This window comes from Ascaphus truei, chromosome 9 (assembly GCF_040206685.1).
Source record: "Ascaphus truei isolate aAscTru1 chromosome 9, aAscTru1.hap1, whole genome shotgun sequence".
Lineage (NCBI taxonomy): Eukaryota > Metazoa > Chordata > Amphibia > Anura > Ascaphidae > Ascaphus > Ascaphus truei.
The window spans coordinates 20,951,189-20,966,885 of record NC_134491.1 but is presented as its reverse complement, the minus strand read 5'-3'; the positions used below and the strand labels follow the sequence as shown (position 1 = coordinate 20,966,885).

Below are 15,697 nucleotides of genomic sequence, written 5' to 3'. Positions count from 1 at the left end.
AAACAAACATTGTACATACCCGGAAAGCGCTCGTACCAAGCACGACGGTCACGCCGCCAAAACAAACATTGTACATACCCGGAAAGCGCTCGTACCAAGCACGACGGTCACGCCGCCAAAACAAACATTGTACATACCCGGAAAGCGCTCGTACCAAGCACGACGGTCACGCCGCCAAAACAAACATTATACATGCCCGGAAAGCGCTCGTACCAAGCACGACGGTCGCACCGCCAAAACAAACATTGTACATACCCGGAAAGCGCTCGTACCAAGCACGACGGTCACGCCGCTTGTTCAATGCAGGCGACACTGGAAGCGTTTTGCAAATTTGTTTTCTGGTTGCGGCGGCCGTCCAATCAAAAAGCAGATTTCAGCTTGCAGCAGCATGTGCTTGTGCACCTGGCGCGCTGCGGTGTGCGCACGCCCTGCAGTTCGGCTGCATAATCGCAGCCTTAGATTCCCGGGGTCTCTCCACCTCCATTGGCTGGTAGTGCCCGCCTAGGATCAGTGCTGTGAGGAGATCCTGGCTTTGTGTGAATACGGGGTCCCTTCTGGTGTGTGACGCACTGTGAGGAGGGGGGGGGGGATTTAGTTTTAGGGTATATACAGGGGTCCCCTCTTGTCCCTTCTGGTGTGTGAGGAGGAGGGGGGGAGGGGGCTTTAGTTTTAGGGTATATGCAGGGGTCCTATCTTGTCCCCTCTGTGTGAGGAGCAGCGCTGTGAGAGGGGGGTTTAGTTTCAGGGTGTATGTACATCTTTATTTATATAGCGCCATTAATGTACATGGCGCGTCACAGCAGTAATACACGTGACAAACATATAAATAACACATACAAAACACATAATGGGAAGAAGTGCTTCAGACATAAAAGCAACATTTAGGAAAAGGAGTTTCTACCCCGAAAAGCTTACAATCTAATTGGTAAGTAGGAAGAACGTACAGACAGGAGTGCGTTCTGATAAGTGCGTCTGCAAGGGATCAAGGTTTGTGTAAAGTATCAGCCACGGAGCTACTCCTATGCTTTAAGGAGGTGTATTTTAAGATGGGTCTTAAAGGTGGATAGAGAGGGTGCTAGTCGGGTGTTGAGGGGAAGGGCATTCCAGAGGTGCGGGGCAGTCAGTGAGAAAGGTTTAAGGTGGGAGAGGGCTTTAGATACAAAGGGGGTAGAGAGAACACATCCTTGAGCAGAACGCAAGAGTCGGGATGATGTATAGCGAGAAATTAGGGATGAGATGAAAGGAGGGGCAGTAGTGTTAAACCTTAAAAAATGAGGAGAATTGAATGTGTGATACAGGATTTGATGGGAAGCCAGGAGAGTGATTTCAGCAGGGGAGACACTGAGACAGATTTATTCTGGCAGCAATGTTTAGGATAGATTGTAGGGGAGACAGGTGAGAGGCAGGAAGGCCGGACAGCAGGAGGTTACAGTAATCAAGACGGGAGAGAATGAGGGCCTGAGTCAGAGTTTCAGCAGTCGAGCGACAGAGGAAAGGGCGTATCTTTGTTATATGGAGGAAAAAAACGACAGGTTTTAGAAACGTTTTGAATGTGAGAGGAGATTGTGAGAGAGGAGTCGAGAGTGACCCCCAGGCAGCGTGCTTGGGCTACTGGGTGATGATAGTACTTCCAACAGTAATGTAATGTGGAAGGAGGTAGTAGGGCCAGGTTTGGGAGGAAATATGAGGAGCTCTGTCTTTGATAAGTTTGAGTCGGTGTATACAGGGGTCCCCTCATCCCCCTCAGGTGTGTGAGGAGCAGCGCTGTGAAGAGGGGGTCTTTCCGCTCTCCATGTGCTTCCTGCGAAGTTTCCTGTCCCTGTGTCCTGTGCGGACGAGTCACCTGCAGCTGTTGGGGACAGTGTGCGCTCTGCTGGCCTCCAAGATGAGGGACACGGTACCGCTGAGTGTGGAGAAGCTGCGGATATACACGGACTGCTCCGTCACCGCTTGTGAGATCCGGGTAAATAAACACGCGCTCCCTATAGTGAATCCTTCCTTGTTCCCAGCCCTCTGGCTCCCTGTGTTCCCTGACCTTTGATTGGCCCCCCTGTGTTTCATGACCTCTGATTGGCTCCCCTGTATTCCCTGCCCTTTGATTGGTTCCTCAGGACTGTGAGCTGTTGGTTCTCGCTCATCTGCGCTGGGACCTTGCGGCCATCGTGTCACATGACTTCCTGGAGCATATCCTGATGCGGCTGCCACTCTCCGCAGAGGGACGTGCGCTGGTACGGAAACACGCACAGACCTTCATGGCGCTGTGTGCGACCGGTGAGTGCAGAACTTCGCACCCCTACATCTTCCTGCTCTGCCGAGCATTATATCCTCAACTCCTCGGCCGTCTCTTGCTTCCTATTACATAATCTGCAGAGCATCACTCCCCATCCATCTTTTTGCACCCATTTCCACAGAACATCACTCCCTTTGCTGAAGAGCGTCTCCTCCCTCCCCCCCACACCTGTGCAATGCGTCTCTCCCTGCCCTTCTACAGAGCATCTCTTCTCTCTCCCCTCCCCCCCCCCCTCTCACGCAATGCTTCTCTCCCTGCCCCTTTGAACAGGGGGCAGAGAAGCTGCAAAGCGTCCACCTTCCCCGTGCAATGCTTCTTGCTCTGCAGCTCTTCTCCCCCCCCCCACGCAATGCGTCTCTTCCCCGCGCAATCTCTTCCTGCCCCTCTGCAGAGCTTCTCCTCCCTGTGGAATGCATCTGCCCCTGCCCCTCTGCAGAACATCCCTTCCCCCCTCTCCCCACAGATTGCCTTTTCTCAGTGTACGCTCCCTCCATGGTCGCCGTGGGCAGCGTTGCGGCGGCAGCGCACGGTCTGGGTTTGCTCCCTTGGTCGGGGCCCGGACAGGAGCTGAGCGGGCACCTGGCAGCACTGATCGGAGCTAAGCTGGTGAGTAGTGAGGGAGCCCTCCGAGAATAAACCTGAGCTCAAGCATTGAGATGTGTGCAGAGGCCTCACTCTGTGACCCCAGGGGTTGAATTACCCTCTGACCACCTCACCCCATCTCCCCAGGATGACCTGCAGAGCTGCCAGGAGATGATCGAGTCTGCTCTGTCCGAGACGCTGCGCTGGTCACCGCCCCTACTCAGCAAGACCCCCTCACCCTTTAAACCTGGGGGGCCAGTTTGGGGTCCAATCTCGTCTCATCCTGCACCCTGACTGTTGTCACCCTGAGAGTCCAGATTCTGTGTGATGTCTTCAGTTCAGAGCGACACAGGGACTGAAAGGGACATAGTGGCTGCGATGTCATCACAGGGTGAGGTGACAGTGGTCAGCAGGCACCACATGGGTTGGGTCATTTTAAATTACCACCTATGGGGCAGATATAACTTCATACCCTCCAACTGCACTTATTTAGCAGATACTCTACAAGTTGAGTCTTGCAAGAGTTGTACATATGACAAAAATAGGAATTGCTTGGATGTACCTCCCCTGCAGCACACGTGGGACAACAGGGGGACCTATTTATAGCACTGGGGTCTATAACATTGTGATAAATTCTCTCCTGCACTAGAGGGTTAACCCGAGCAGCACTGGATGGGGTATTATAGAAGGGTGTATGTATTGTTTAAACCCTCCCGTCCCCATTAACTTATCTCTGTCCCCCCGTGGACCAGTCACCGACGCGGAGCAGTTTGTGAAAACGTTTCTATCGACCCTTCTAATAAAATGTTTCTTTGACCTATTTCCTCATTAATCAGCTTCTGATAACCTTACCATCCATGTATAAAACAGTCGGAGTATTGATCAGGGGAGATCTGGTTCATCCACATAGAACAGGCCAGGTTTATCAACTCATCCTCAAGCATCCAACAGGTCATGTTTTCATAATATCCCTGCTTCAGCACAGGTGGCTCAGTCTTTGAGCTGGGATATCCTGAAGACCTGAGAATCCCTGGAACAGGCAAAGTATTGAACAGTGGGTGACAGCTGATTTTGGAGTTGGGGTAACAGTTTAATTTCTGACACGGTTCTCTGCAAAATAAATACATTAACCCCCCAGTATAATTTTTTTAAAATATATATCTATATATCTCTTGGAAAATGTTAGCGGCACGCCCCACTGATTTTTACGCCCCACTGATTTTTATGCCCCACTGATTTTTACTCCCCACTGATTTTTACTTTAAAATCTCCTCTTGCCTTTTCCAACGCTGTCTTTTTATTCTTTAAAAACAAAAAAAGAGTGGCTGCATTCAGGAGATTTCTTTGAAATACGAAATGTCTGGAAAAGGCTAAAACCGAGCTCTCCCCCCGCTCTGAAAGGTCCATACGAGAAGAGATGGCGGGAGACAGGGAGTTAACATTAGGAGTTATTGCTGCATTGCCTTCACAATCCTGTTTGTCTCTTTGAATAATTCAGTGGTGTAGTATTAGATACAACTTACTGCATTTTTCCCCTCCATGCGTTTGATGCCCTTAATGTATTACGCTTCCTTGGGCTGCTACAGCAGCCATTTAGCAAGCCGCAGCACTGCCTGTTTTAACATACAGGCATACCCCGCATTAACGTACGCAATGGGACCGGAGCATGTATGTAAAGCAAAAATGTACTTAAAGTGAAGCACTGCCCTTTTCCCACTTATCGATGCATGTACTGTACTGCAATCGTCCTATACGTGCATAACTGATGTAAATAACGCATGTGTAACAGGCTCTATAGTCTCCCTGCTTGCGAACAGCTTCAGTACAGGTAGGGAGCCAGTATTGCTGTTCAGGACGTGCTGACAGGCGCATGCATGAGCAGCCGTTTGCCTATTGGGCGATATGTACTTACTCGCGAGTGTACTTAAAGTGAGTGTCCTTAAAGTGAGTGTCCTTAAACCGGGGTATGCCTGTAGGTGGCCATATTGGGTGCTCCGGGAAGCCAGCTCTTTGCCAATCGGAAGACCCACTAGCACTTTTTAAACCCACACAGGCTTCTGGGAGGGATTGCTGCTTTAAGCAGGCAATATAAGCACCTTTTCACAGGATTGAAGCAAGGGGTCTCTGGAGTTGAACCCCATTCATTTCAGCTCTGGGGACCCCCTGCTTCCAGAGCTACTTACCTCCAAAGGGGGCGTCGGTATCTATGCTTTTTAAAGCTCCCGCGTCACGTGAGCCAATAGGAAGCTGCACCAGGTGATGTCACGGCTTCCTATTGGCCAGCAGGGTGTGGGAGATTTGAAAGGCGGCCATTAGCTGATCCCTGCTAGCCGAGCGGCTGCTGGCACCCCCTATGGAGATCTATCTCCGGAAGTAGGGGGTCCTCAAAGCTGAAAGTAACTGGGGTCAGCTCCGGCGACCCCTGCTTCAATCCTGTTTAAAAAAAAAAAAAAAAAATACACCTTCCCTTTAAAAAAAGGGAGAAAATAAAAACTACAGCTGAAGTTAAATAATATAGAACAGCCGCTCGAAATCCTCCCGCGCGGCCAGCTCTCGGAAGCGAAACGCGTAGGTTTACGGGGTGAAGCTTGTTCTCAAAACATCTGCTTAGAACGCAGAGGGAGAAATGATGAATTCGGGGTAACATACAGCCGGACGTGGCGACGAGGAACCAGACTTACAAACCCATTGTCAGACATGGGAGACACAGATGGTTTATTAGAACTTATTTTATGTATAAGAATAATTTGATATTGCAGCCACAACAGGGATAAAAGTCTGACATTGTGCGTACAGATATTTATCGCTCTGCGAGATCCAAGAGTCATCAAGAATAACGTTACCACACAGAAAGGTACAGTCCGATCCAATAGCCTTTTGGTACACAAGAATTTAGAAGTTATCACATCTTAGAGCGGCTTTACTAAGGTCCGACACCCACTGCTAGGACTTGGCACTCTCCTTATAACCGCCCTGGTCAGAGCACTCTCCCTATTGCAAACGAGTTACACAGGAGGGCTAATATAGATCAACTGGAGTCCAGCCTGCAAACTTCTGACCAGCACAGATCTGGACTGGACTGTGCCAGATATCAAAACAGTTCGGAAGCGGTTTACACCAAGTACTGGTGCTGTGGGTCTGTAAATGACAAGGCAGTGGTACTCTGTAGGTCCCTGTACCACAACACTACGCTCCCAACGTGTAACAAGGCAGGTGGTTACAGATCAGGGTTTATTTCAGAGGAGCGGCCTCACACGTGCCCTGCCCCTCTGCCCAGCCTCACTCTGTGCCCATGGGCAGTGCCCCCTCTACGTCCCGGGATCTGGAGTTGGTGAGCTCGCGACGGATCTCTGCCGTTATTTGCGGGTGCGAGTGGGTGCGGAGCAGCTCCAGCACAGATTCCTTCTGCTCCGCGGACAGATCCTCCTTGTAGCGCTGGCAGAGGGTGAGCAGGCTCTGGTGCCACAACACGGGCAGCTCCCGCCGGTCAGAGCGGAACGCCAGGAAGTGGAAGACCAGCGCGTCCAGCACGCGGAAAGGCAGTGCGTACTTCTTATCGATCAGCAGACGCAGGAAGATGCTGTTAGCTCCGTTATAGTCCATCTCTGCAATCTTCAGCATAGCAGCGCTGTGATACGGGAGGAGGGGGGAGGGGGGGGGGCAAGAGAGGAGGATGTGTGGGATGAGAGAAGAAGAGGAAGGCAGAATGAGTGTGACAGGGTATGTGGTAAAGGTCACCTCTAACATTGGATTCTGGGAAACAAAAGCTCTAGGACAGTGAAGATTCAAGGGGAACAGTCTGGCACCTCTAGGATCGCTTGTGTTGGGGGACAGGACAGTACCTGGAGTGCAGGACAGGGATGGAGCACTTGGTGAGGATGCTCCCAATGATCACAGCCTCTCGCAGGGTGCAGGTCGCGGTCTCACACAGCGGGATCAGGATACCTGGGGAGAGGGATGAAGAGGAGAGTGACTCCGGGTGGCCCTCAAACCCACACCGCTCAGGTCTAACCTCAACCCACCTCCCCCCAGACACCACACATTGCTGGCCTCTGACAGGTAAGGGGTTAAGTGTTTCTCACTGCAGAGAATATGCATAGATCCACTATCCCCCATTAAAGGTGACTCCAGGACAGCGAGTCAGTCACAGGGCCCCCAGGGCTTAAAGCTTGGCCGGGCGCCACCTCTTGATTGGCTGCTGACCTTTGAACCAGGCGCCCGGTTTGAAGAGCGCCTTCTTGAGCGCCATGTAGAGGTGGAAGTTGAGGCGCTTGTACTCGGTGATGTCATCGCGCACGCGGGGGAGAAGCACCAGGTTGTAGAAGCGCTGAGCCATGCGCTCCGTCAGGTTGGAGGAGAAGATCCTGGAGTGGGGGAGAGAGAGGGATCAGCTGATCTTCCAAGGGGTACACGGCAGAGACAGCAGGGGTGTTACACAGGCAGGGACAAGGGGAGGACGTGGCGGGGGCGACACGTACCTGGTGGCCTGGTACACTGCTGCTGCTGTCCATGTCTCAGGCTCCGTGATGTACAGAATCTGTTCCCAGTTGGAGAGAGCAGGCACGATCTTAAATGCCTTGGGCAGCTTCCCGCTGCGGTACGAGGACAGCACCTGAGGGGACACGGGAACAGGACATAGTGCTGAATATAACCTGAATACCATTTCTACTTACAAGACACAGAAAATACTGTTTGAAGCCTCTAGCAATGAAAGCAACAGCAGCTGCTACCCATATGGGGGAAGAGTTGAACCTAAATGGGCCTCAAGTGTATAGAGAGACTCAGTATCATTCATTAGCCCTGGCCAGAGATATTGCAATAATATTACACAGGGCAACAGGTTTGTTATCAGTAGAGAAACTCTGCATCATTATACAGCAAGGCGGATTCTCCCAGAGCTCTTACCTCCTTCACCCCCTTATACACCTCCAACACTCGGGGGTCCAGCTGTGGCATTGGCCGGCCGGAGACCTCTGACATCATCGTGTCCACCTCCGTCTGCTTCTCTGTGATCTTCTCCATGATGATGTCAGCGAGCGTGCGCCTGCAAAATACGATGAACCAGGAGTGACAGGAAGAGCATCCCGCGTTTCCCAAGAGTCCGTCCTTAGAGCTTTCACCTATGCCGTCTCTTTTCTGTCCTTATGTCTCTGCACTCGCTCTCTGCCCAGTGCTCTCTTATTGCTCACCTCAGTGGCGGGTTCTTGGTCATGAACATCTCGATGGCCCTCTCGTCCTCGGGGTCGACCTCCACGGCCTCGCTGCAACTCCCCTGGTCCAGCTTTGCTGCCTTCTCCAGCGAGGGCCATTCGTCATCCTCAGAGTCTGACCCGTCCGCTCTACTCTTAGAGCCTGCCGACAGGAGGTAGACGGATCTTTCAGAGAGTGTAACAGCAGGAGATGGGTGAGAGTAGAGGAACCCCCACAGCCCTACCAATTAGATTGTAAGCTCTTTGGAGCAGGGAATCCTCTTCCACAATGTTACTTTTATGTCTGAAGCCCTTCTTCCCACGATCAGTTATTTGTATTATTTGTTATTTATATGATTGTCACGTGTATTACTGCTGTGAAGCGCTATCTACATTAATGGAGCTATATAAATAAAGACATACATATGTGGCCTGGGTTCCCTGGTTTAACTTTAACCTCCGCTGCAGCTTGGGAGAAGGGGGGTTGCTGCGGGGGCCGTCATGCTGGGCGAGGGCATCGGCGGAGCTCCAGAGAAGAGAGCGCTCAGGGCACCGCCATGTTAGATATGCGCAGTAGCTGCCGATAGTCGCGGCGGCCATTACAAGGGTCGCGCATGCGCAGGAAGCATTGCGGCGGCCATTATAGGTAGCGCACGCGGCTCCAATGATAAGAGGGTTCCGCGGGGACTACAGCCCCTAGAAGGCCACAGGGCTGCGGAGTCAGGTGGCTAGGCCTGGCCAATGGAGTGTTAGGATTCCCTGCTGAGGCAGTTGATACTTTTGGCGCTCTGAGGGATTGCTGGCAGTTGGAGCTGGGACGCAGCTAGGGGAGGTTGTATAGATGCAGGGGTCTGTGACCCTCTGCACTAGGCCAAAGATCCCCTAGGCCCCAACTCACCCTAGATTGTAGCAGCTTTAGGGAAGGCCCCTTCAGTTAGGGATCCTGCTCTTTTAGTGATTAGCCAGTTTAGGGCCACAGCGGTTTCATTTGAACTATTGCTACTGCAGTCTGGGACCAGACTGCAAGAGAGGGAGCAACCATCATTGCGGCGGTCACTCCAGAGGGAGGCATCCCATCCAGTGAAGGATATCGTTGGATCGGCGGATCCCCTGCTTCTCTTCGTTAGCGCGCCCGGGTGTGGACACACCCGGCAGGTACCGTTCAACAAACGTGCACCAACATCTGTACAGTAAGGCGCTGATCACGCCTAGGAGGGGTGGGCATCTTTTGGGGACACTTACTGGGTGAAGTGACCAAGGGACACCTCTGGTACTGTGGACACGGTGTGGGGATACACGGTGGTGGGACAACGCCCTGCAGAACGAGGTATAGCTGTAACCATTAGTATTGTTATTGCATTTATGTGGTGTATGGTTATTGCTGATAGTAAAGGTTATCAGTGTTATTCTTATAATCTGTGGACTGTTATTATTACCGTAGTTCCTGCTCAGGGTTATCCCATACAATTGGGATCCCGTGCAGGTGGAGGCACTGCCACTCAGTATATTTGTTAGCCCAGGCTCCCAGTAGTGGAGGCTCAGATTCCGGTGAGCCGACAGCACTAGTAGACCTTCATACTAGAGGGAAAGAGGGCTACACATACAGACCAAGGGGACCTGTCAAAGGGTGACAGTAAAGAGTAGACAGAGGGGACCCCCAGGTGACACAGAGACAAGAGACCTATGTCCGTCCCTGCCACCAATAATCACTTGTGGTCTGTTATTTTCCTCAGCTGGCTGTCAGTGAAAAGTTCAGAGCTTAGAGCTGTACAATCCTGTTGCTGAATGTCCCTCCCCGGCCCCTCTCACCCAGCACGGTTGTCTTCTCCCGGGGGGCCCCGCTCACCGGCCCGTGCTCGGCCTCCAGCTCCTCCTGCTGGATCCGGGCCTGCTCCAGGATCCTCCGGGACAGCTTGTCATCCACATATCCGTCATCGTGCGGCTCCTCCCAGACCGGGCCCCGGCGCTTCACCCGGGAGCTGGGCCGCACCGCCTCTCCCTGCTGGATCTGCTCAGTCAACGGCACGGACCGGTGAGTGGGACCCCGGGAGCTCCGGTGCTTGGGCATGCTGCGGCCGAACACACGTGGGCTGGAGTGAGCGGAAAACTGCGCGTGCGCAGAACCCGAGCTGCGTGTCAGGCCTCGCTCCAAAGACAGCTCCGCCCAGCACGGAACGTAAATAGATACAATGTATCTGAGCAGTGTGACGGTCCAATCCCTGTGTTGCGCATGCGTAGTACTTGAGCTGCGTATCAGGCCTCGCTTTGGGGACGGACTCCGGCCACCTTAGAACGTAAATAGTTACAGTGTACCTCAGTGTTGTGACGTCACGATCCTTGCGCCGCTCAGTGGGGAAGCTGTGAGGAACCAGCATGGGGGTGACCTGGTGAGAGAGCAATCAGGGTTATATTATTATTATTATATGGCTGTGTTATAGTTATTATCCTGATTGGGATAGATGGCAGAGCTTTGTATACAGGGGTTAAGAGGTTCAGTGACCTGTAGGGACCCTCTGTACAGTGAGCGGTTCAGTGACACGAGACCCTCTGTACAGTGAGAGGTTAAGTGACCTGTAGGGACCCTCTGTACAGTGAGAGGTTCAGTGACACGAGACCCTCTATACAGTGAGAGGTTCAGTGACCTGTAGGGACCCTCTGTACAGTGAGAGGTTAAGTGACCTGTAGGGACCCTCTGTACAGTGAGAGGTTCAGTGACACGAGACCCTCTATACAGTGAGAGGTTCAGTGACCTGTAGGGACCCTCTGTACAGTGAGAGGTTCAGTGACCTGTAGGGACCCTCTGTACAGTGAGAGGTTAAGTGACCTGTAGGGACCCTCTGTACAGTGAGAGGTTCAGTGACACGAGACCCTCTATACAGTGAGAGGTTCAGTGACCTGTAGGGACCCTCTGTACAGTGAGAGGTTCAGTGACCTGTAGGGACCCTCTGTACAGTGAGAGGTTAAGTGACCTGTAGGGACCCTCTGTACAGTGAGAGGTTCAGTGACACGAGACCCTCTATACAGTGAGAGGTTCAGTGACATGGGAGTTATCAGAAAGCCAAGTGGATATGTATTCATGATCATACATGGGAAATGTCCCTGAAGAGATTCAAAGGGGGCGATTAACCAGCGCACTAGTGGCAGATGTCACTGTGTGAGAGGGGAATGTAAGCAGAGGCTGGTGTCACTGTGAGAAGGGGTGACAGCAGAGGCTGGTGTCACTGTGTGAGAAGGGGTGTTAGCAGAGGCTGGTGTCACTGTGTTAGAAGGGGTGACAGCAGAGGCTGGTGTCACTGTGTGAGGGGGGTGACAGCAGAGGCTGGTGTCACTGTGTGAGGGGGGTGACAGCAGAGGCTGGTGTCACTATGTTAGAAGGGGTGACAGCAGAGGCTGGTGTCACTGTGTGAGGGGGGTGACAGCAGAGGCTGGTGTCACTGTGTGAGGGGGGGTGACAGCAGAGGCTGGTGTCACTGTGTTAGAAGGGGTGACAGCAGAGGCTGGTGTCACTGTGTGAGGGGGTGACAGCAGAGGCTGGTGTCACTGTGTGAGGGGGGTGACAGCAGAGGCTGGTGTCACTGTGTTAGAAGGGGTGACAGCAGAGGCTGGTTTACTGTGGGAGGGGGGTGACAGCAGAGGCTGGTGTCACAGTGTGAGGGGGGTGACAGCTGAGGCTGGTGTCACTATGTTAGAAGGGGTGACAGCAGAGGCTGGTGTCACTGTGTGAGAGGGGGGTGTTAGCAGAGGCTGGACATGACTTGTCATACTGCCCATGCAGCGTGTCTCAGGTGCCTGTGGTGGAGGGGAAGAGCGCACAGCAAACCGTGGAACTTCTGACCCGTAAACTGGAACAGATGGGAGCAGAGAAGCAAGGAACTTTCTCTGTGGACTGTGAGACATATCACACAGCAGCGGCCAGCATGGGAACCCCGGGTAATGGCAGCATGTACATATATATATCCAAAATACCTCACCCTCATAGACTGTGTGTGTGTGTGTGTGTGTGTGTGTATTAGGCCGGGAGGCTTCTGTATTGCTGTATGTGTGTACTAGGTGATTTTATTAGAAGTAATTGATGTTTCAGTTCTGTTATTGGATTTTGAGAATGGGCCGAAATGTCGATTTTTACTTTGAGTAAAAGGACCTTGTGCCTTTGCAAGTTCCCATGTGAGTGCCTATCCTCAATATGTTATAGTTTCTGAACCTCTTGTAAGTGCCCTCCAGATATATCTATATCTCCCCCTGTCTTCTCTCAGGCCAGGCCGGGAAGCTCCTGTATGTCATGCACAGTTCGGAGCAGCCGCTCAGCACCTTCGCCCTGTTTGAGAACGGTCCCTGCCTGGTTGCCGACCTGAATCTGGACGTACTGATGGTGAAGCTGAAGGGGTTCTTCCAGAACGCCAAGGCCAACAAGATGGAGACCCGTGGCACGCGCTACCTATACTGTGACTTCCTGGTGAAGATTGGCACAGTCACAACAGGACAGAGTGGTCGTGGCATCTCAGTGGAGGTACCGGGGGGGATTGTGAGGGGATCGGCATCTCAGTGGAGGTACAGTGGGGGGGGGGGGGCACTGAACATGGCGGCACCCGCAGGGAAACCATGCAATCAATCACTTGGGATGAATTAACTGGATTTTTATTTCATATTCATATACATTAAGCTTGTGTGTTTATCACCGGACATGAAAACATTCACAATACAAGTTATCTGCATTTTAAAATAACATAAAGAAAAAACACCTCTGTGATCGCCCTTTAAACTCTTCACTGCCAGAGGGGCATGCTATGTATTGCCAAGCAATATACCTATAACACGCAGGCCCCTCTGACAGTGAAGAGGTTAACCCAGGGGTGGGTAACTCCAGTCTTCAAGGGCCACCAACAGGTCAGGGTTTCAGGCTAACTCTGCTTCAGCACAGGTGGCTCAATCAGTGGCTCAGTCAAAGACTGAGCCACTGATTGATTCACCTGTGCTGAAGCAGGAATATCCTCTGGCCCTTGAGGACTGAAGTTGCCAACCCCTCGGTTAAGCCTCTGAGGTCAGTCTCCGGAATCCCCCGTACCTCCAGAGGATGGCATCATAACAACCTTGTCCCTACTGCCCCCCTCTCCAGGTGGATTACTGCCCCTGCGCCGTGCCCAGTGACTGCTGGAACCTGATGGTGGAGTTCATGCAGAGTTTCATGGGCGGCCACGTGCCCGCTGTGCCCTCCGTCTTCAGCGCCAAACATGACGCGCTGTACACACCCGCGGACACCATGGTGCAGTACATGGAGCTCCTCAACAAGATCCGCAAGCAGCAGCAGGTCACGGTGGCCGGGATGCGGTGACACGGCCGGGGACACATGGCGGCACTCACGGCGCCGCACTGCAACCAGTGCCGGGGGTGACCATGCGGCTGAAAGGAGTCGACCACGCATCATCTTCTGTGGCAGCTGCTTTGTAATTTAACCCTACGCGCCCCCCTTCTCACTGCATAGGACATGGCGTAGCAGTAACTTGTGACACTGCAGGAAAAGGGATTGAGATTTCCCACACCGCGGCTCAGGGTCCCAGCTCCGGACATCGCTGTAGTATGCAGGTCGGATAGGAGGTAGATCCGTCGGAGGAAGTAGCACGGGGCTGATTCCAGCGCTGCCGTGATCAAGGATAAAGCTGTTTTAACCCTTTGGCTGCCAGCGGGCCCAGGAACACACTGCTCTGCATCACTGTGCTCTGCATCGTACGTCACTTTGCTCTGCAATGCATTGCTGAACCCTCTGGCAGTGATGTGCTTGTTGTGGGTGAGCTGAGTGGATCCCTTATTACTGAACTCTGTACCGGATCTCACAGGACTCCCCCAGATCCGCTCTGCGTGTCGCCGGTTATCATAAATGGTGTTGAAGTTATTGCCAGAACTTTGTGTCCACGAAACAAAGTTTGTTTAGTAAAAGATTCAAAAGTTTCTCCGGACATTTAGTCTGTCCGTCCGTCCGTCCGTCTGTCTGTCTGTCTGTCTCACAGAAGCCATCAGTTTTCTTCCATTTCCCATTACTCAGGAAGCGGATTTCCTGCGCTTTTCTCCAACATGTGTTTGTAAATTGCCTGGAAGATAGCCTTGTATGTCCTTTTGTGTAATATTGGTCACAGGGACAAGAGACCATTTTATAATCCCGGGGTGGGCAACTCCAGTCCTCAAGGGCCACCAACAGGTCAGGGTTTCAGAATATCTCTGTTTCAGCACAGGTGGCTCAGTCGAGAACGAACCACTGATGGATCTCGCTCTTTCAGCACAGGTGGCTCAGTCGAGAACGAACCACTGATGGATCTCGCTCTTTCAGCACAGGTGGCTCAACCTGACCTGTTGGTGGCTGTCCCTAGAGGACTGGAATTGCTCACCCCTCTTATAATCGCTTGAGGATGCCAGGACTTTTATTGGGGGGGGAGGAAGGGGGGAGGGATGTAGTCGGGTAGTGTCACATACTCATTGGGCAGCAGTCACACATTGGAAGGCAGTCTCTTTCATACCTATTTTATATTTTATAAATAAATACCTAGCGTCTCACTTTTCACCATCTTCACTTGGGTCTCACTTTTGTTTTGTTACTTCCTCTGTAAAAAAAAAAAAAAATCACTGGAAGAGGGGTACAGAGATATAAGAAGGGGGGGAGGAGATATAAGAAGGGGGGAGGAGGTGGGTGCAGTCACATTTCTCTTTTAGTGTTAACATAATTACAAATGTTGAACACATTCCATTGTGCATCTAAATATTTTGGGTCAACCTATAAAGAATTATTATAAACTACTGTTCGGTTATAGATGGGCCGTGTACCCCCTATACCAGGGGAGGCCAACTCCAGTCCTCAAGGGCCAGAAACAGGTCTGGTTTTAAGGGTATCCATGCTTCAGCACAGGTAGCTCAGAATGACAACCACCTGTGCTGAAGCAGGGATATCCTGAAAACCTGACCTGTTGGTGTCCCTTGAGGACTGGAGTTGGCCGCCCCTGTTCTAGATGTAAGCTTATCTTTGAATTTGAGTATCTCTTGGCTTAACTGAGCCGCTCTGTAATAGGCCATGAAACAGGGGAGCGTAATTTCCCCCCCCCCCCTCTCTTGAGAGGATACAGGTCTCACTTTTTAATTACAAAATAAAAATATATTTTCAGGCAAAAGGCCCCACCCAGGTTGTTTTATTTTCTGTAAAGTCCCAGGGGTCACGTGGTGGGATAAAGCATAAAACGTCAGTCCCCTTCTAACCTTAGGACTCCAGGGTAGGGTTAATCCCCCCCCTCCCATTCATGTCTACACTAATCCTTCATTGTGATGTCACCTGATTACATCATTGTTTGTATTCCTATATAATAGTGCTGACATTAATCCCAGCTGCCAGAGACGTGAGGTCAGAGCATACACCTTACACTGCTCCCCCAAACCCCAGGCACATCTGGGGGTTGAACAGAGGCAGCATTTCAAGCAGCCTAGTAACAACAATGCTGGTCTTTGACGTTGGAGAAGCTACCCTCCATAGTGTGACTCTCACTAATCAAATAACAGAGTGGAACTCAGCTTAAATAGCCAGTTACCAGCTACCCCAACTGAGCCGGCTACAAAAAGCAGCAAGGGCGCCAAATAATCATTTCATATGTTAATGTTTGTG

At 51.8% G+C, this 15,697-nt stretch overlaps 3 protein-coding genes across 6 annotated transcripts in view; 2 read left to right on the top strand and 1 right to left on the bottom strand.

Moving 5' to 3' along the window:
- Nucleotides 1-3,692, top strand: part of CCND3 (cyclin D3) — a 13,968-nt gene extending 10,276 nt beyond the window's left edge. For all 3 annotated transcript variants that reach the window (XM_075613665.1, XM_075613664.1, XM_075613663.1), the window contains exons 2-5: nt 1,748-1,963; nt 2,112-2,271; nt 2,754-2,896; nt 3,020-3,692. In XM_075613665.1, coding sequence (XP_075469780.1) covers nt 1,748-1,963; nt 2,112-2,271; nt 2,754-2,896; nt 3,020-3,166 — 666 coding nt within the window. In that variant the 3' untranslated portion in view covers nt 3,167-3,692. The remainder of the gene's footprint in view (nt 1-1,747; nt 1,964-2,111; nt 2,272-2,753; nt 2,897-3,019) is intronic.
- Nucleotides 3,693-5,560: 1,868 nt separating this feature from the next.
- BYSL (bystin like) lies at nt 5,561-10,187 on the bottom strand. The gene is made up of 7 exons (XM_075613657.1): nt 9,871-10,187; nt 8,062-8,224; nt 7,778-7,916; nt 7,351-7,484; nt 7,076-7,236; nt 6,715-6,817; nt 5,561-6,500 (listed from the first exon to the last, which is right to left on the bottom strand). The coding sequence occupies exons 1-7, from the start codon at nt 10,127-10,129 to the stop codon at nt 6,152-6,154; spliced, it is 1,308 nt and encodes a 435-aa protein (XP_075469772.1). The 5' UTR covers nt 10,130-10,187; the 3' UTR covers nt 5,561-6,151.
- Nucleotides 10,188-10,288: 101 nt separating this feature from the next.
- Nucleotides 10,289-14,004, top strand: MED20 (mediator complex subunit 20). Of its 2 annotated transcripts, none has more exons than XM_075613658.1 (4): nt 10,289-10,448; nt 11,837-11,991; nt 12,315-12,568; nt 13,175-14,004. In XM_075613658.1, exons 1-4 carry the CDS (start codon nt 10,435-10,437, stop codon nt 13,388-13,390), a joined length of 639 nt encoding a protein of 212 aa, XP_075469773.1. In that variant the 5' UTR covers nt 10,289-10,434; the 3' UTR covers nt 13,391-14,004. The 2 variants fall into 2 exon arrangements, with proteins under 2 accessions (XP_075469773.1, XP_075469774.1); XM_075613659.1 differs by having other exon boundaries at nt 12,315-12,609; nt 13,175-13,357.
- Nucleotides 14,005-15,697: the final 1,693 nt, after the last annotated feature.